The sequence below is a fragment of the Maylandia zebra genome, linkage group LG7 (assembly GCF_041146795.1).
Source record: "Maylandia zebra isolate NMK-2024a linkage group LG7, Mzebra_GT3a, whole genome shotgun sequence".
Classification (NCBI taxonomy): domain Eukaryota; kingdom Metazoa; phylum Chordata; class Actinopteri; order Cichliformes; family Cichlidae; genus Maylandia; species Maylandia zebra.
In genome coordinates this window covers 64,352,681-64,373,932 of record NC_135173.1, presented here as the reverse complement: position 1 = coordinate 64,373,932, position 21,252 = coordinate 64,352,681, and the positions used below count along the sequence as shown (strand labels likewise).

General features: G+C 41.6%; 1 protein-coding gene and 1 long non-coding RNA gene across 2 annotated transcripts in view; both read left to right on the top strand.

The window, feature by feature from the left end:
* The first annotated feature begins 838 nt into the window (after positions 1–838).
* Positions 839–5,921, top strand: LOC112435086 (uncharacterized). Its single transcript, XR_013099579.1, has 3 exons — positions 839–1,489; positions 4,534–4,669; positions 4,950–5,921. It is a non-coding gene; the product is annotated as an uncharacterized LOC112435086 (long non-coding RNA).
* A 7,473-nt stretch (positions 5,922–13,394) lies between these two features.
* The window catches only part of spire2 (spire-type actin nucleation factor 2), a 56,029-nt gene continuing 48,171 nt past the window's right edge, over positions 13,395–21,252 (top strand). Inside the window, exon 1 of the mRNA XM_004566111.5 lies at positions 13,395–13,856. Coding sequence (XP_004566168.5) covers positions 13,559–13,856 — 298 coding nt within the window. The 5' untranslated portion in view covers positions 13,395–13,558. The remainder of the gene's footprint in view (positions 13,857–21,252) is intronic.

Here is a 21,252-nt window from a genome sequence, read left to right as displayed (position 1 = left end):
AGGCAGGGCTAACACATAGACATAGACAACCATTCGCGCTCACATTCACTCCCGCATTCACACCTATGGGCAATTTAGAGTTTCCAGTTAACCTATCTCCACTAAGTGGATGTCTTTGGACTGTGGGAGGAAGCCAGAGTTCCTGGAGAGAACCCACACAAACACGGGGAGAACATGCAAACTCCACACAGAAAAACCTCTGCCTGCAGTAAAACATAATAGTATAAATGAAAATACAATCAGAGAATCAGAAAGGGTTTTATTGCCAAATGTTGAGCAGGTTTACAACATTAGGAAATTGCTGCGGTGCTTCAGTGCAAACATACTGTCATAAATTACGCTTAAATAGACATGAAAAAATAAAAATAAGAATAAGAATTAAAAGTGCTACGTAGAAAGATATATACATGAGTGCAGGTGGTGATCAGTGCCAAACATGGAATGATGCAGTGAACACAGCGTAGGGTCATGTGTTAGTGGTGGGAACAGTCGTACGTTTATTGTTCATGTGTCCAACAGCAGAGGGGAAGAAACTGTTCTTATGGCGAGAGGTTCCAGAGCCTCCTGCCTGAGGGGAGCAGGTCAAACAGACTGTGTCCAGGGTGAGAAGGGTCAGCTGAGATCCGAGCTGCACGCCCCAGTGTCCTGGAGGTGTACAGGTCCTGCAGAGATGGGAGTCTGCAGCCAATCACCTTCTCAGCAGAGCGCACAACACGCTGCAGTCTCTGTTTGTCACTGATAGTGGCTCCAGCGTACCACACGGTGATGGAGGAGGTGAGGATGGACTCGATGATTGCAGTGTAGAATGGACTACTTGCACTAGGGCATGTGACGTATTTCCGTTTCCAAATACTACCGCTTGGGCGTTTCCGGTATGTTTGTTTATCTATCGGTAGCTATGCTAATGTCCCTTCAGAATGAGTATAAAAAGGAAAGTATTTAAAACAGAACATTTTCAAAAACAGGAGAAGAAATACTCCGAGCATTGCTGTGTCTTATTTTGTTCGGCTTCAGCCAAATTTAACGGCATACTAAGTTTTCATGGCTTTCCGACCCATTCCGACTTGAGAAGACAATGGCTGGTAAACATACGCCGGGATCATTTCACGATTACCTCTCACACCAGGCTCTGCTGCAGACACTTTGCCAGTGATCAACTCATAGAGCCAACAACCCTCGATGGTCGAAGGCGGCTTATTAAAGGTGCTGTACCAACACTTTTTGAGTGGAATGGCTATAAAGTTGAACCACCGCGGCGTAGTGTTTGGGAGAGAACGGAGCGACGCCCTGAACTAGTTCGTCTTACAAGAGATCATGACTACTGCTCAGTCCCCGAGCCGTCTGCATTGGACATATCTGCATCAGCTGCAGAAGACCTGTTCAAAGACGTGGAGACTCTGAGGAAGGAAATACAGGAGTTACGTGTCCAGCGAGAATTTGGGTTACAGCGTTTTGCTGGCTCCAACACTGACATCCGATTCTATACCAGGTACACCTAAGTTCTATTCAAGCTAACTGTTTAAAATATACCAAGGTCACCATCAGTTAAATTTCAAGTGTTTCCAGTCTGTTACGTTTCGGTGTTGTCAGTGTGTTGTTTTTGGCGTGACTGTTATGCGTTTCCTGTTTTACTTTGAAAGTCTGTGTTATCTTAGTGTTTTCAGATTACGTTTCCCTGTCTCGTCAGTTCTGAGTTGCCCCAGCTGTGTTTCCCTCTTGTTGTCCATTTTCCTGATTGCTCCCTCTAGGTATTTAAACCCTGTGTTTCAGTGTGTCATGGTCGCGATCTCCCCCGTGTTGTAAATAGTTTGGTGTTTTGTTGTAAATAAATAGTTTGTTTTAAATAGCTGTAAATAGATTTGTTGATACTTTCGTTTTGGGATTTTGGTGGTGAGCTTTAGTGGGGGGGTTTTTTGTGTGTTTTTTTTTTTTCTTTATTTTTACTTTTTTCGTGTTGCACTCCGGTTGCCTAGGCCGGGGTGTAACAAGTCTTTTTTTTTTTTTTTTTTTTTTTTTTTGGCGGCCTGTCCCGTTTGGCTCTTTTGCCATCAGAATTGTTGTCTAAAGGCAAAGAAAGATGCCCAACGGATTTACTTTACCAAACTGACCATCCCAGCCTTGCCGTAATGGTCCATTTGATTCACCTTTTATTGTTTATTTTATTTTCACTTACTGAATACGGGACAGACTTGACTGGGGGAAAGAAGGGGAGAAAGAAAGAGGGAAAGAGAAACAGCTGAGAAGAGGGACGGGGGAGAAGGGCAAAAGACAAAAACCAACAGAACGGGCAGAGAAAAAAAAATGCATATATCAATCACCTGGATCACCTGCTGAGAAAGAAAAAAGAAAGCAAGCAGAAGAGAACAAGAGTAATAGAATAAACAACATCACAATGATATATGGGAATATGACAGTAAATACTAAATATTAAACATTATTGTGCAGCACATAAGATCAACAGAACACAGTGTGCTTTGAGGTAGGAGCCAAAAAGGGTGTAGTTTGTGGGTGTGATCACCCGTGTGTACACCTGTGAGCATGGACGCGCTTGTTTTTTTGTTTTTTAAAAGGTTCCTTCATGTAATAATCTGCTAGAGGGTGTGGGGGGGCCACAGCCCCGTCCTCCAGGGTATGAAGCAGGTGTGGATGAGATCAAAACTCCAGACATCCAGAGGCCCCCAGAACACAAGAGACCAAGGAAGACCAACAGAGGGGCAGCCGCGCCACTGTCCCAGAAAGAGCTGAGGAGAGTCCCAGATGAGGGCTCACTCAGCAGCCGCGGAGCAGAAGCCAGGGGGAGTTGCAGTGACGCGCCCGTGAGCTCCGCCGGCAGCCAGCTGCGCCTGAGTGACCGAGCCCCAGGCCGAGAGGCCGGGGGAACCCCACCTCCGAAGTGGCCCGAGCGAGCCCCAGGCTCCAGGCCCCGATAAGCGGCCGCCAAGGAGTGAGCCGGTGTGTACCTGGACGCCCATCCCCGGACACAAAGAACCACCAACGCACCGATGTCTGAGGGGGTCCGCCACTGGCAGGGGAAGTGGTGGTAGGGGGAGATAGGCCTCCAAACCTTGGAGGGCCTGAGGTGTCCCCAGAGAGGTGGCGCCTGACACCCAACCTGACATATAGACACAGACATACAGGCACACACAGACACAAACATCCATTCCCACCCTCATGCTCTCATATGCACTTACTCCACACTCAACCAACGTGGAGACAGACATAAAGAGACGTTGTACACACGATCACACTCCCCAAGCGTACTCTACAAACCGGGTCTAGGTGCCCCCGCCCCTGGAGGGGGGAACTGCACCCAGACCCAGGTGGTGTTTCCCTTTTCCCTGCGGTGGGGGGAGGCAGACCGCCCCGACTCCACAGCAGCAGGAAGGCTCCACACTCCAGACCGCAGTCGGACGGCCAACTCCTCCTCCTAGTCCTAGCCCCCCTGCTCCAGCAGGTCGCAGAGAATGGGGGTGAGAGAAGACTCCAAACCTCCCTCCACCCGCTCATTGTAATGTTGATGCATGTGTGTTCTAAGGTGCATTTAAAACCCAGGAGGGCTTGGAGCTACCTGCCAGAGAGCAGCAGGTAAGCGCATGGTCCCTCCTGCTAGCCCTCAATGTCTACGTGTATTTAAAATTGAGAGGTGGGCAACGATGCCAGGGGTGGGGTGTACACCCTGATGGTACTTTGGACTCCGTGTATCGTGCCCACCCCCAAGATCCTATATGTATGTGTAATGAGAGTGTGAGTAATGTGAATGTCTAAGTTGTGGGATAAAATTGAGGCAGAGGCAGCCAGAAGGGGACGGGGGGGGGTAGCCTCCTCTGCACCCTGGTGACATACCCCTACTCCAAGGCCCTGCATGTGTGGGTGGTTGTGGTGGAGCGGGAAGAGGGAGGCAGCTGGAGATGGGGAGGGAAGGAAGGGAGGGGCAAGTGACCCCTCCCTGGGGCCAGCTCCCCCGCTGACCCCAGTAGGCACCCCCATACTCCGCGACCCGCCAGGGAAAGGGGGCCCAGGCCCATCCAGACCGGGCCCAGTGCAGCAGCGCCGCCCGGCCCCACAGAGCCCGGGACAGTCCACCCAACCCCACCACAGAGAAAACTGCACCCACCCCACCATCCACTCATCTTCCAGACTACATAAGACAATAAACACCCAGGCTGAGATCTTCCTCCACCTCTCCTGTATCTCCCCCTCCTGCAGAGGGAGCTCCTGAGGAGAGGAAAGCTCCTGCAAGATGTGACAATCTCCCCCACCAGTTGAAGAGCCCCCCAGGTGGCTCGACGCACCGGCAGCACCCTTAATGAAACACAATAGAAATTTACTTTTTCTCTGCTGACTGTATGTTTCATGTAGATGCTTTAGTATTTAAACGATATCCTAATGCTACAGATAAAATACAACACCAAATAGACTCTTAATCAGACTATTTTATACAGCATACCATTAGCATATTTGTCACAGTTTATTTTATGCCAATGTTGGATGTTAATTAATGATTGACACGATGTATGTCTCTCTCGTGAATAGATTTCCAAGCTATGCTCATTTGATGGCATTTTGGTTTTTGATTGAGCCTTGCAGCTATAAAATGATCCGGGTTTCAAGAGCCAAGTCAGCTGCCAATCGGAACGAAGAAGTGTTGACACCCGCACGCACATCAACGGTAGGTTATGGGTTTGTTGGTAGTTAGAACTAGAGGTGTAATGTTATTGTATTTATGTACAATAACATTACATAATGTACAATAGCATACATACACAGGTGTATGTATGCTAGACTCAGTATCCTACATACATACACCTGTGTACTACAGCACCTCATTGTTTACCCCATGGTACAGTATGGTATGCATAACCATTACAAAACATTTAGCCAAGAAAAGCATAATTTTACTAGTTCATAGCTTAAAGAGTAACATTTTCCCTTTTGTTTTCACCTTCCAGAGGCAGCTGCTACAGCCAATTGACGAGTTTTTTCCTTTTCCTGGTTTTCCTGTCAGTTGGTTTGAAGGAGCGGGACCTGCACACCGATTTAACATACACCAGTCCACAGTTAGCCGCATTATTGCAACATGGATTTCTTAGCTGACAATACTTAATTACAGAACTGGTACTTGAGTGCTGATAGTTGAGTTTAAGTTACTGATAATTCAAATTCATTGCAAATGTTGAATGTTAATACTTTTTAATTATACTACTATATTACTATTCAGATTCAACAAAATTGTTTATCAAAATTATAAAGTAAATCACTAAATCGTTTTAAAATCATAAGTGACATTGTGCTTTTGTAACATCAAAAATACCATTTGTCATTTTCTTCATTCAGTTGTGTTATTGTCTAAATGTATATCAGTATGCTAGGCATGGAGTTTTAAATACCATGTAAATAAGTTCTACACAAATTCAATGTTTTGTGTGTTTTTAAAAAATGAAATTGATGCCATTGCTTAAATAACAGTTTATTGATTTCACATAAAAGTAACATGTAACAACAAAATAATTCATGAAATACATTGCAAATAAAACATCAGTTATTTTGTTCCAGCAAGCCTGAAGGATCTGTTTTTCTTTTTGCTATGTTTTCACTGTTCATTTTTCCAAACACAGGTATCTTGGCATATATATGTAAAAAAAGAAATAGTCTGCCTTTCCTCTGGTTGCATTGTGCACATCTGTATCCATGTATATTGTTTGCACTAGGTAGTCCTCTTGTGCCCACACAACAAAGTCACACCACTACATCCCACTGATGAGCAGTTGAACAACAACTAAACTAAAAACTAAAAGGTGTAAAACAGTGGTGCATAAGTTAAAGACTGGGATATATATGTACATGACTGAGTTAGCCGTCTTCAGAAAGTGTAATGTTGTATGTAAATTAATACCTATTGTGACTAGAGCTGGGCGATATAACGATATGTATCGCGATATAACTTTTACTCGATAGAGAAATTAAGCTATCGCGATAGACCTCGCCGCTCTTGTCCTCTTAAAAAAAAAAAAAAAAAAAAAAAAAAAAAAGGTCAGCCAATCTAAATTAAGTAGCGCAGAGCCGAACCAATCACAGCCGCAGCGTCACGTTGCGTGACTTGTTACGTACAGCACAAGTGCCAAGCCGCACGTGTGTTTGTTTGGGAAGCAGCCAGCGGGTAATGGAGCCAGCGCGTAATGGAGGAAATGAGTGTGCCGACTAGAAAAATCAACCGAGCGTGACCGAAGAGAAAACAGATGATGGTTCCAATGCCGGAGAGATTGTCGAACGGAAGAGCCATAGAAGTTCCGTAGTGTGAAGGTATTTCGGCTATTTCAAGTCTGACAAAAAACAGAGTATCGTGCACTGTAAATTGTGCCGAAAGCAAGTCTGGAAATACAATAAACTGGTGCATGAGTCACACTGTGCGCCACGTTATTGTTTCGGTGAAATGAATTTCTACAATACTGTTACTGTTAATTCTACTCTCTGCAGTGTTTAAATGCTTACATATACACACAGTTACTGTCCGTCCACACATACGACTCGGTTCTGCTTCTATGCCCCAGCTTTGTTTACTTTTTCCCACTGAGGCTTCTAGACTTCTGATTGGCCAACATTTCTGCACGGTTAGGAATCTAGCGCCACCTGCTGCTTTGGCATGTTCATAGCAGCGTTTTCCTTCATTTCTGCCTTTATGTGTGGACGGGATTATTTTTTAAAACGAAAACGGAAAATCTCCGTTTTCAAAAATACCCGTGTACGTGTGGACGTAGCCTCGGTCTCTGACTGGAAGCGCTAATTCGTCATTCGGCTTTTGTCAGACTAAAGTAACTGTTAAAACTGTTTGAAAAGCTAAGCTATACAACAAGGAGAGATTGAGAATTTCCTTTTAGTTCTCAGTTTATTTGATATTGACAAAAGTTAGTCAGTTTTGTCTGTTCTTCTGTAAAACAAACTAAGATTTATTTTTAGAATTAATATTTTGTTTCTAAGTGGAATTGACAATTTAGTAGTCTGTTTCGTTTGTTCTGTTTTGAAACTTAAACGCTTTAGCGGCTGCCTTTTGTGTAGTTTGCAATATTTGCCTTTATTTATCTGAAAAAGTCTCATGTTCCTTAAGTACATCTACCCTGTTGAACTTATTATGGGAAATAAATATTTAAATAAAAACAAGCTGCTGATTATTTCACATTTTACTTGTGAGCAACAGCACATTTAAATCTTACAAATATAGTTATTTGGCTTATATCGTGATAGATATCGTTATCGCCTGAAATGAAAAAAACATATCGTGATATGAAAAAATCTCATATCGCCCAGCTCTAATTGTGACACATGTATGTATGAACAAATAGCAACATGAAACCAAATTTTACAAATCTAATTACCGTACTCCAGTCTGGGCCATCCTATTTGGTACCGGTGAAGATCATGGAGTTGATGGGTCCTGGCTTCACACCCTAACAGAAGACACATTTACTATGGATGGTGTTGCTGTTCATATGCAAACATGGACTAATTCAAAAACTTTAACCTCATTTAAATTATCACTGTCCGTGGCTTGTGCCATTGCTTTTCAGATTCCGTGCAGCTATGCACAACGGGGACAACCGGCACGCTGAGTTGTGAGTAGTGTGCTGTTTGGAAGAGCAGTGCCACTGTGTGATTGCACATAACAGCGCCTGCCACACAGGAGCACTGACTATGTGTCAGTATCACCAGCGATGAATCCAGAAGCTTAATCTAAGAAGAAAGAACAAAAATTTAAAAATGTAACATCTTCATGGAAGAGCTGAACAGGAACATAGTTCAGTGTTATGGTTACTGACCCCTACAGGCTTACCCTCCTGAATGCTTAGTGTTTCCTTCTCTCCCTATTAAAACAACTTAACCATCCTTGATAACTGTAATAACTTTGATTGTGTATATTTGCAGTATTAACTTGGTGTCAAATGTTTCTGATCACCCAAACACATGATTTAACTATCTGACTAGTCAAATTAGGAGTGATAAAGCAGGGAGACAAGGAAAACATTCAAGCTGATGGGCCTTTAGGAATGAACTTAACTAATGCTTGTGAAGAAGAACTAATGCAGAAGGGCTGATGGCGCAGGGCAGCTTGTAGCTTGAATGTGGTGGATGACTGGGTATGTAAAGTGCTTTGGGGTCCCTAGGGGGGACTTAGTAAAAGCGCTATACAAATACAGGCTATTTACCACAGGCATCCAGTATCCGTAGTTTCAGGTGCTGCTCATCTTGTATAGACAATTGCCAAAGATAAAAGTCTAAGGGGGTCAGATCGGGAGACCTTGGGGCCCATTCAACTGGCCCACGACGACCAATCCACTTTCCAAGAAACTGTTCATCTAGGAATGCTCGGACCTGGCACCCATAATGTGGTGGTGCACCAGCTTGCTGGAAAAACTCAGGGAACGTGCCAGCTTCAGTGCATAAAGAGGGAAACACATCATCATGTAGATGAAGCATGGACCCACTATCGTTGTACCCCATATACCACACCAAACCATCACTTTTTTGTTCCAACAGTCTTGGAGGGATCCATCCAGTGTGGGTTAGTGTCAGACCAATAGCGGTGGTTTTGTTTGTTAACTTCACCGTTCACATAAAAGTTTTCCTCATCACTGAACAAAATCTTCTGCATGAACTGAGGGTCCTGTTCCAGTTTTTGTTTTGCCCATTCTGCAAATTCTGTGTGCTGATCTGGGTCATCCTCGTTGAGATGCTGCAGTAGCTGGAGTTTGTAAGGGTGCCATTTGTGAGTAACTAATATCCACCGAAGGGATGTTCGACTAATGCCACTCTCCAGTGACATGCGGCGAGTGCTACGCTGAGGGCTCTTGCTGAATGAAGCTAGGACAGCCACTGATGTTTCTTCATTAGTGACAGTTTTCTTGCGTCCACATTTTGGCAAATCCAACACTGAACCAGTTTAACAAAACTTAGCAAGCAGTTTGCTAACTGTAGCATGGGAGATGGGTGGTCTCGTAGGCTGTCTTGCATTGAAATCTGCTGCAATGACCCGGTTACTGCGTTCACCAGATATCAACACAATTTCGATCCGCTCCTCACGTGTTAACCTCTTCGACATGTCAATAGCTGTCAACAAAGAGAAACTTGTAAATAACTCATGAAAGAATAAAGTTACGTTGAAACCGAGCACACCATTGTTTTTCTTGTGACATTACCAATAAGTTTGATGTGTCACATGGCCCTCTTCCTATTGAAAAAACAGAAGTTGTATCCAAGATGGCCGACTTCTAAATGGCCACCATGGTCACCACCCATCTTGAGGAGTTTGCTCCCTCACATATACTAATGTGCCACAAACAGGACTTTAATATCACCAACCATTCCCGTGTTATTACGGTGTATCCATATAAATGGCCCACCCTGTACAGTTTCCCTATACAGATATAATTCTGACTAAATTAAAGCTCATAAATTGTTTACTCTCTTTTCAGACGTAAGAGTTGAATGCATCATAGCTGGAGTTCATTTCTTATCTAGCTTTTTCATTTCAATATTTTTTACTGTCCTTATTGTTAGTAGCAGTAGTAATAGTGGTACTATTAGTATTTTCCATTCAATTCACCTTCTTCAGACAGTCTTGGAGTTGTGACCAAAGAAAACCAGGATCAATCTATTTCTACAGGTCATGTGAGGAATTAAAAACAAAATCTTTTTATTCACTGATTCTTTTCTTTCTTTTCCTGTGTGACAAATTTAGGCCTTCCTTCTTTACTCTTTAGTACTTCCCTCATCAGCCCCTTTCCTCATTCTTCACCTGGTTAGAGGTTGATAAGCAATTCCTGGCTAACGTCAGGGGCTTTCCTGTTCCATAATAATTGGTGTTGGCCCTGTATACTTCAGTGGCCTTTGTTTGTTGTCCTTTTGGTTGAGCCCTTGTGGCTGTGGGTTTTTCTTGTGTGCCGTGGTTTGTGATCACTTTGGTAATCACTTGCTGTGTGGTGGGTGAGTCCTGGGATTGGGGAAAGACCTGTAAATTATAGATTGCTTACTAAAGACTAGGTTGGAATGTATATAAGTACATTTAATGACAACTTATAATAAACCTGCTTTCAAATAAAGATTTTGTGTTTTAAAGTATCTGGTTGTTTGACCATTGTTGTCCTCTGAACACCGGACCAAACCAGTTTGACAGAGATCTTTTTGGAATATCTTATCAATGCGGATCTTCACCAAACTTTATGGCTTTTTCACTTGGACCAACCTCCACTAATTATAGGAACCAATCACAGCTGAGCATCTACCCACAAAAGTAATTGTACAAATATGATTCAAGGCACAGGAGGACCGGGTGCGGGGGGGTGCACATATTTTGTGGTTGTCATTGTGAAGAGTCAAACATCTGAGCACAAGCAGGAATGATCAAGTATTAAAAACACCAGAGATAAAGTGTGGAACAATGTGTGTTATTCATTACATGTTAGTGAAAACTTGCTGTGTTTTCTGTTTTTATTTTACTTTGTAAGACGAGTCAGTCAGAAACTAAATGAGACTAATGACAGCAATAAATGTTGCTATACACTCCTGTGTGTTTGAGTCTGTTACTAAGAAGTTTGATGGCTTCACACTGTGAGAGGATGATAAGGGTGTCTCATTAGCCTTTAACGTACATTGCAGCGCCATCTGCTGGCTGAGTCACTAATAAATATAATTTTTATTTTGTATTCTTTTTCTGAATATCCAGTTAGCAAAGCTATATTCATTTAGAAAGAACCTGAAATATGTGCACAGATGTGCAATAAAATAAAACAACTTTCTTGATACCCACACTCACTGGACCATAAATGCAACAGAAATAATTTTTACTACAGAGCAGCAGTTAAAAGGAAAAAAAAAGGCCTGAAACACGTGCTGTCTGTACAATTTACTGATATTTAAATATGTCATTTGCAGGTTTTATAAAGAAAATTTTAAAAAGAAAAACTAAAAATAAATAAATGGTTCTTTGATCATTCTTCTTCTCTGAACACCAGCCAGATCCGTTTGACAAAGGTGATGCCAGCATTACCTGCTTTATATTACCAAGAAATCCAAGTTATATTACAATGGTATTAGCTGAATAATTAAACAGAACTCAGTGGTTTATTATTGGTAAATTTCGACTTATTCATTCCAAAATTCAATTCAATCCAATTTTATTTATACAACGCCAAATCATAACAACAGTCGCCTCGAGGTGCTTTATATTGTAACATAGACCCTACAATAATACATACAGAGAAAAACCAAGAATCATATGACCCTCTAAGAGCAAGCTCATTGGCGACAGTGGGAAGGAAAATTCACTTTTAACAGGAAGAAATCTCCACCAGAACCAGCCCTAACTATATGCTTTAGCAAAAAGGAAAGTTTTAAGCCTGATCTTAAACGTAGAGATAGTGTCTAACTTTTCACTGCTTTTCAAAAGACTTGACAGAGTCAGCTAAACAGAGCTGGAGTGGTAAACTGTTGTTGTCTTATGGAAGTTATTTAATAAATCAACATTTTCTCAATTTTGAGTTAGAAATTCAGTGATAATTACCTGAAATATTGTGTTGTGAAGGGCAAAAAATGATTTGTTTGTTTTTTGTACTTTAGTGGCTTGCAAGCTTCAATAATAGAAGAAGTAGAACTGTGGCAGCTACTTATTTTCTACAAGTGTTTGTTTTCACCACTCAAAAAAACATGATTTTCTTTCTGGTTTAAATCTAACATGATACATGAAAAACAACAACAAAAAATATGCATTTCAAAAGAAAAATATTTGAAAAATATTTATTTTATATTCCAAAGTGGTTAGCATTTGAATTTGTTTTATTAAAACTATTAAATGATATCAAGTTGCTTTCATGATGCCACTTGGGAGAACCCTACACCATTTATATTAGGTAAATACATGCAATGCCGATGAGCTGGCATATGAGAAGTTGGGAGAAAATCAAGTTATACTATTTTGAAAAAAAGGAATAAAAAGAGTCTATAATTTAGAATGGTGGGAAAATATTGAGCTAGCCTTCTTAATATATATATATTAAAAATTCCCCTCTCGCCCCTGCGTGTGGTCTATCCTTTAAGCTCGGGTCCTCTACAAGAGGCCTGGGAGCTTGAGGGTATCTTAGCTGTTGCTAGGACTGGGCTCTTCTGGACAGAGATCTCCGATGTTGCTCCGGGAATCTGCTGGAGCCACTCGAAGAGCTTGGGAGTCACTGCACCTAGTACTCCGATTACCACTGGGACCACCGTTACCTTCACCCTCCACATCTTCTCGAGCTCTTCTCTGAGCCCTTGGTATTTCTCGAGCTTCTCGTGTTTCTTCTTCCTGATCTTGCTGTTATTTGGAACCGCTACATCATTATTTCATCTTCTTCTGTTTGTCTACCACCACTGTGCCCAGTTGGTTAGCCACCACCATTTTCTCCACCTGTATCTGGAAGTCCCACAGGATCTTAGCTTGGTCAGTCTCCACCAATCTTGGGGCATCTCACATTTTGACCTCAGGACTTCCAGGCCATATGTTTCTGTATACTATGCACTTGGTTATGGCATTCCATGTATGCCCTGCCTGCTAACAAACATTTGCAAACACACATGGAAATACTGTATAAAGTAATACATAAAGTTTAGCTGACTCTGTCAGGTTTGCAATTCTAACAAGCTTGAAAGTCAGTTGAACATTATTCTTCATCACACTGTGGCGCTCAACTAACATGCCAAGTCCTGAGGAGGCCAATCCATGACTAAAGATGTTACATTGTGTGTTTTTCTATCTCGCATACCTTTGACTCCATTGCCATTGTGTTTGCTGTGTCATGCTGAAAAATGAAGCCATTACCAATCATTACCAATCTGCTTTCCACATGGAATTGCATGGGATATTAAAATCTAATGGTACATTTCTGTGTTCAAAATTCCATCAGTTTTAACAAGATCTCCAACACCATTGACTAAAATGCTGCCTCACAATTTCATCACTCCATCAGACCTGCCACTCATTTTTAGTCCAGTTCTGGGTAATCTGGAATACCTCAGCTATTTCCCTTCCTTAAGAAGAGCTTCTTGACTCCCACTTAGACTATTTCAGATGAGATTTCATTGAAGAGTAGATGGATCTGCTGAAGGGCCAGATGCAATGCATAGACATTCTTGGAAGCAAAATAAAACAAAATGAGATGTGACTATAGACGTTTATACAATATTGTACAGAAGAAAATAACTAAAAACTAACAGATCTTAATTGTATTGCTTATTTTCTTTTTACTTTATGCGCATAGGTCTTCTGATTGGCTTTTTACAAAACAAAACAAAAACCCTTTGAAACACCGGTTCCAAAATATTTTACTTTGAAAAGTTATTATTGTTTGAAAACGTGATCCGGAAACGCTGCGCTTCCGGTGGCGAAGTTGACGGCATCACTGCGATAACGAGGCGCAGCTGCGGTACTTGAAGACGTCTGAGCCGCGGACTGCACAGCAGACTGGGCCGTGAGACGGTCAGCATCAATGGCTCCGGTGCTTGCGGAGTAAAGAATGGGCTCCACGGCATCGCAGCCATGGCCAGATCCACTAACAGAAGCGGCGAGGATGGGGACCCACGGGTGACCGCCCCCACGGACCGCGACGCTTCCCGGGACCTGGCGGAGCCCCGGGAACTGTCTCTGGAGGAGGTGCTGAAGTCCTACGAGCAGCCCATCAACGAGGAGCAGGCATGGGCGGTGTGCTACCAGTGCTGCAGCGGGCTCAGGGTGCCCCGCCCGCCGGCAGGGAGAGTCAGCCGGGTGAAGGACCCGTCCTCCATCCTCCTCCACAGGGACGGAACCGTATCGTTACAGCGGGAGCAAGGATATGACGGTAGGAGAGGCGGCCGCGGTTACTCCCAACTTTCCGCTATCTTGATAACTAAAAGCAAGTGGGGAAAAAGTGCATTTTAACAGGATAGACCAGTTGCCAGAAGCAGCATGGCCTTTGCAGGTTTACCTGTCGTTAGTTTTAAATATTAAAACCCACTTTTGAATTCGGCGTAGTTTAATTTCCATTTTTGTAAAAAAATTAATAAATAAATAAATAACCGCTTTTTTTCATCCGCACCGCAATGATTTCTCCCAGTAAACTACTCCGCCTCAGTGAGCAGCGCTTGTGTTTATATCCAGAAGTGTACTAAAGTGCTCCATGCTTTGTTCACAATAATAACGCGGAACTGAAGAGTGTCTAATATTGTTTCATATAGTATCATTATGTCGTATTTTATCTACCAGGAACACAAATCTAAAGCATTTCGTCCTAAGTTATTCGCATTTAATACAGAGTTTGGCTCACAACGTCTTGCTCAGTAACGGACGCCGCGGTGCTAACCTGTCCCGTCTCAAACAGCATCAATCCCTACACTGCTGACCCTCAGCTGGATTATTTGGTCATTTGCGCAACCCCGAGCTTCACTTACTTAAACTGCCTTTGTGTTTTTATATTTTACACCATCTAGATTTTGTCGCACTACTCGTGCCAGCAAGGATGACTCGTATTATGCCGGTAAATGATAAATTATTCATGGAGCACCGCTTTCCCCTAGCATCTCCTTATGCAAAGACTGTTTTGGAGACATCAAAGGGTGGCTAGAAGCCCAGAGGATTTTAGGCAGCCTTCCTCTTGTCCCCTCCGTGCTGAAATTAGCCCGTACCTGCATACTATCCTGCTGCATGTAAAGTATTTATGTCCTCACTGCAGTTCAAGAGGAGGCTGCACGGAGACACTTAAGTCAAAACTCAATTTAATCCGAAATAGGCAAATTTGTGCTCAAACTTTTTTCACCTCTCACTCCAAAAATCTTATCTTAGGCAATGGCGACACAATATCTCCAGAAATTCATATTTTGTGCTTAAAGTCATGTCTGTAACCTGTTTATTTTGCAATTAGGCAAAATACAGCAAGGATATTTCTTGCCAGCAGCCCTGAGAGAAGATACTTTTACATTTTAACATATGACTGAGAAATGTGGGCAAAAGAAAAGAATATTGGATATCAAATCTCAGGAAAAACTGTGAAATGCTGAGTTCCTTTTTTGATAAAGTCTCCAGGTGAATATACAGTAGCAGCTGTTGTAACAGCTGTTCAGAGATCAAACAGGGAGGGTCTGTGTGCATGTTTGAGGATGGCACTTTACTTTTCTTTCTGCCATTTGTTCAAATGTCATATAACATGCTTATTAGTTAATCATGGGTCAGTCATGGTTCTGATGTTTACATGAGAAATGATCATAAAGAAAAAGTAAAGTTAATGTAACCTTTTTGAAAAACACAGCATTAATTTGCATAAAATGGTTACACTGTTTCAAGGAACACCTTTTAAATATGAGCTCATTACACCATCATCCTGAACTGTGACCTCAATAATAAACATAAAGTAGGATTATCGCTTTTTTTTTATCAGATGTTATGGCAGTGCTGTTGGAGTGAACTGCTTTAGATTTAGAAGCTGTCATACAGGTGTGGGGAACGGGCAATCAGCGGAATGTGTCATAAATAATAAATAGCAAGCCAAACCCCTTGAACTGGTTGAAAATTGACTTCTAATGATTGTTACTGTGGACAGATCTTGATGACGAGGCATTAGAAGATGTGACTGCAGTAAAACAATAAGGGAGAAAACTTTTTAAGACAAGATTCCTCCTGTTGGTAATGGAGCTAACAAAATGCAGCGTGGTTACAACAGTAAAGAAGGGGGAAGGTAGAGTGTCTGACTAGGACTGGGCGATATATCGAGTTTTTAAAAAATATCGATATATTTTCATACGAGATATAAGATGTGACAATATCGTTTATATCGATATAGTCTATGTTACGTTATAATTATACTTGTGGAGCCGCAAGTTTGCCTCTCTTTTGTCCACTTTTGTCTCTATGCAACTTTACTCGGCCTCGCCTCTCCTTCACTGAACACAACTCCCCCTCCTCCCCCATCGCTTCACCTGCAGGCAACGACAAGATGGACACGGCAAATCTCTGTTAACGAGTTACCGCGAATCGCCCCCGTGCGTGGGGCTGGACTGCATCAACGTGTTAGCGAGCTAACCGCGCTAACGACATGCATGGCCTAAAATCCTTTCATTTTCTCAAAAATCGACTGTTCGCCTTATGTATGAATTCTGGTTGTGCTTACTGACCGCGAACCGATTTTAGGTGGTACACGGCGCTCAGCAATCTGTCAGTGAATGTTTTAGTTAGACTTTGGTGAGCTACGGAGCTGCACCGCTTGATGGATTGTCAGAGCATTACGGCTACCGTAGTCCGGAGCGTCGCAGAGTAATACGTACAGTGCTTCAACGTAATATTACCGTATTGTGTGTGTATAAGGACCATAAGAGACACGGTTACGAAGCAGATTTCAAACTCCAGGCTGTCAGTCACGCAGTAGAACTTGGGAACAGAGCAGCTGCGAAATCTGTCTTTGTTATTATGGTCAGGGTCTGTTAGTTTACATTTTGACTGCACAATTGTGAGCTTTTTGTTATGCACAAAAACAACATTGTTTTCTTTTATTTATGGAGCATTATTATTTAATAAATGCTGATAATTAATTTTTCAGTAATTTCTTCATGTACATCTGTGCCATAGGTGTCAAACTCTGGCCCGCGGGCCAAATTTGGCCCGGAGCCTAATTATTTGGCCCGCGAAGCCATACCAAATTACTATTAGAGCTGGCCTACTGGTATTATGCAGCTAATATATATATATTGTTTAGTATTAAGCTTTGCTAGTTCCATATTCAGTTTTTCAGCAAAACGTGTTTTAGTCCATAAGAAAAGATTCATTCTTATATCTGGAGGAATAAATATATTTCAATAAATATTAACGTTAGCCCGCGACTTTGTTCCAGTTTTGAATTTTGGCCCACTGTGTATTTGAGTTTGACACCCCTTGTTACGGCCGGGACCGTTTCAGACGAGTGACAGGACTCAAACGCAAGACGCCGAACAGCTCGAAAATATATTTTAAGAATAATGTTTAATGTGCACACAAAATATTCATAAACAAAAGGTGAGCGTAGACGTTAACTAAATAATGATCTGGTCCGGGTCCGGGGATTGGACTGGAAAGCAAGTCACAAAAGGTCCAGGAAAAGGTCGGGGTCACTGTAACAGAATGCAAATGTTCAAAACATAGATAAGGAGGCATATGAATATGTTGTTTGGCTCAAAATCCTCCTTCGTACTGTGTACTTGCCAACGGAGGTCGGAGATGACATAGAGGGGGAGTAATCCGGGTGTGTAAATCCAAAAACTCCTGGCGTGGAGGCAGAGAGGCAGGTAGGTAGTTTTGGTGGTAGCCTGAGGGACTGCCAGAAGGTCCAGCATCCAAGTAGAAGCTCTTCGCCAGGGGTTTAACAGTTAGGTGTAGCTGAAAAAGGGAGGCGCACAAAAAACAAACATACAGTGAAGCAAAGGTGATTCACAAAAAAACACGTAAGGAAATTATGGTGGTGGCCTGCACTGACTGATGTTTAGCAGAGAATCTGGCGAAGACAGATTGAGAACGCTGGCCTTATGAGTCCCCCGGCTAATTACCCACAGATGTCAACGATCAGCAAAAACACTGAGGCCCCTCCCAGGGGTGGAGACGCCGGCTCGGAGGGAGACACACTGGCACACACCCGGACCATGACACCCCTGATCTGCGCTGTATGTTAATAAAAGTGCCTGTGTGACATCTGGGACACAGCTTTGACTAAGAACTCTTTTTTTGTTCTTACCTTACGGCTTAAAAAAATATCGAGATATATATCGTATATCGCCATCCAGCTAAAAAATATCGAGATATGAATTTTGGGTCACATCGCCCAGCCCTATGTCTGACCCATCGTTAGTTTTAAGTTTGATGTTGCAAAGTACAGGATTTGGCAGGCAGTGGACCAAACTACTGATAGGCATATAATGCATTGTTTTACATCTCTAATCTACAATAAGCACATGACTTTTCAATATTGTTATTTAGCAATACACAGTTATATTTACAATAGTTCACTGAGGAGGAAAACTATGTTTTTAATCAGAATAAGGGAATAAGGAGTCTTTTGGCCACCTCTCACTGCTTGACTCATATGACGGTGCAGCTTTTTGGCTTCAGGATAGACCAGCTAATCGAATCTCAAGGTGGGGCTGTTTTAGAAACTAAAGACGACCTGTGGCAACACTAGTGAGTCTAGAAGATTGTTAACTGTTGTTGTGATATGACGCTATATAAATACAAATAGATAAAATCTATGTCTGCAAAGGACAAAGCTGAAAATCAGTATTGGATATGATCCTTGAGGCCAACACTGCATCAAAAGCAGGCGTGATTCTGTCATGAAAATCACTGCATCGGCTCATGAACACTTACAGAAATCACTGACCATGAACATGGTTCACCAAGCTGTGTACAATGCAGGTTAGGTTTCTGCCATGCAAAGAAGAAGCCATATGGGAACATGAAGTGTCTTGTCTGGATCATGTTGTTTAAAATGGACATTCTGCGGTGAGACAAAATTTGAAATTCTCTTTGGAAAACATGGATACCACATTCTCCAGACTAAAGGGAGAAAGGCCATCTGGCTTGTTATCAACAATCATTTCAAAAGTGCATTAGTGCCTATAGAATTGTCAGCTTGCATATCTGGATAGCCATCATCAATCCTGAAAGATATAAACACATTTTAGAGCAACATGTGCTCCCATCTAGATGATGTCAGGTAGGGCTGCTCGATTATGGCAAAAATGATAATCACGATTATTTTCACTGAAATTGAGATCTCGATTATTTGACGATATTTATTTAACCCTTTAAGACCTACCATAGAACCAAGTCCGCCAGAGCTTATATTATTTTTTTTACATGCTGTAGTGCCATTTTTGGGAGCATTTCAAGTTGTTATACATAAATACAACTGTTATAGCCCATATTTTAATAATATGTATGCATTAAGTCCAAAGTAATTACATTAATAGCAAAAAAGTGCAATAAATCATTTTTGGGGTTTTTTTTACATATATTTCTACTTGGAGAAATTTAAGAGGTTTATCCCTCAAAACTTTAAATACAAAAAAATTGCAAAAAATAGTTTACAACAACAGGAAATTTATTTTGAGTGTCTTCATAGTTTTATTTTGGAGATAGAGCAATTTTTATATACTGCAGGAAAAATGAAAAACAATCCTGTGATACAAATTTGCAAAGAAAACAGCATGTGCATCAAAATAAACTATTTCCAGCAGTGCAATATGAGTCCTAAGCATCCCAGAAACTATTCAGAAAAGTCAAACATGACTTATAAAAACACCAGTATAGGATTTTAAGGCCTACAAGTAAAAAACTACATTTTCCGCGAAAATGACGTCACTTCCGGTTTCGGGCAGGAAATGGCGGACATGCGATAGTTCGCGTTGACGTCTTTTTCAATGTCGGAAGTGTTACGAACAGCTGATCAGATCGGCAAAGCGTGTTTCTGGAGTATTATGTTTTTGTTCCTGCAAGCGCTTTTTATGCAATTTTTGCAAAGCTTTATGTGGAAGGAAACCGTGACCGAGGATAAGCTGATGGCATAAGATGTAAGTACAACTCCTCTGGTTTCATATGCAAAACAAATTATTGCGCTAGCTTAGCGGTTCAGGTTCTACAGGGATTTAAAAATAGTTACACAAAACGGAGCGTGCTGCTCTGACCGGCTTTAAAGGGTTAACAATAACAATGTATTGAATAACGACTTTAAAAAATAATATAAAATAGTGTGCAAATACTGATAACAGTGCAAATGTTTGCAGTATAAGGAATAAATGAAAAATGTAAAGATCTATGTTTAGTGAACTTTGCAGTGTTGCTCTGTGGTGCAGCTATGACACCGTAGCAAAGTTTACACTATGTCTACTTGATCCACGTCTGACTCCGCGAACCCATAATGTTTCCACACCACTGAAGTTTTTTTTACCTCTCTTTTCAACCAACGGCAGTCACTCTCCTCTCCAAATAACTTCTGCTTAGCTTTCCGAGCTTCCCTCGGGTCCTCTTAATTGTTGTGACGCGTGTTCGAAACGCAGAGAGGTGCGCTCGATTTGCTGCACAGTGGTAAACTTGACTTTTTAGAGTTTTTTCTTTTCTTTTCTTGAAATGGGGAATTTTTCGGTTTAAACTTATGTTTTCTATGTTCTGTTTCTTTTAATAAAAATATGAGTTTATGAGATCTGCACATCACTTTATTTTGTTTTTATTTTACACAACAGCAGTTCAAACTTTGGCATCATGAACCCTCAGATGTTTAGCTCCCATTAGCTGAGAGCTGGCTATCCTTGCAGCCTGTGTTGGTTTACGCTCTGCTAGTCCATAAGTAAACGGTCCAAATCAAAGCAGTGATGCAAATCCCTAAACCAGCATGAGGTGGTGAGTTTATTATAGTCTGTCTGCATTATTAATGCAGTTCGTTGGCTACAGGGACATTTTCCTTTCTTTATGTGGCCGTATTCACCCAGAACAGCATACTACACCATCTGAAGTCCAAACTTTACTTTGTAATACTGCCCTTCAGACGTGGAAAGCTGCAGCAAAGCATCCTGACTACATTATAGTCCCATCTCCATGCTTGGCAATTACTGTCATGTTGTTGTTGCTGCTGCTTTTGTTTTACTCCAGATGTAATGAGGCCTCTGACATCTAATCTGTTCCACTATTAACTCTTCTGTCAAAATTTAGATGACAAAATTTACTTGATATTCTTTTTTTTTTCTTTCTGCAATATACAAGAAAATGTCAAAAACAAACTGCTTTGATTTCTGAGAGGTTTAGTTTGTTTTATGTATTTCAATAGTCACCTGATTCCTTGACTGTGAAAAGTGTTTGGTTTTAATTTGATGGGTAATTTATGTGGGCGTAATTTAAGTAATCTACCTCTTTGCTTTTAGCACTGTCAAATTGTTTCCATTTTATTTCTTTCGGGTAAATGTCAGCCTGTTATTTGCTCGTTGAGTAAGTTGTGTGTAAATGTCATTTTATACTTTGATATCAGATATTTGATATATTTGATATATACTTTGATATTCAGCTCTATATATCATTTACATTTATCTTTTGAAATACATTTTGAGAAGCAGTGACTGGGATGCCTCCTAGGTGAGGTGATTTGGGCATGCCCAGCTAAGAGCAGACTACAAGGGAGACAGAGGGTTCACTTGAGAGATTATGTCTCTGGCTGGCTTTTATGGCCTCGGTGTTCCCCAGAGGAACTACAG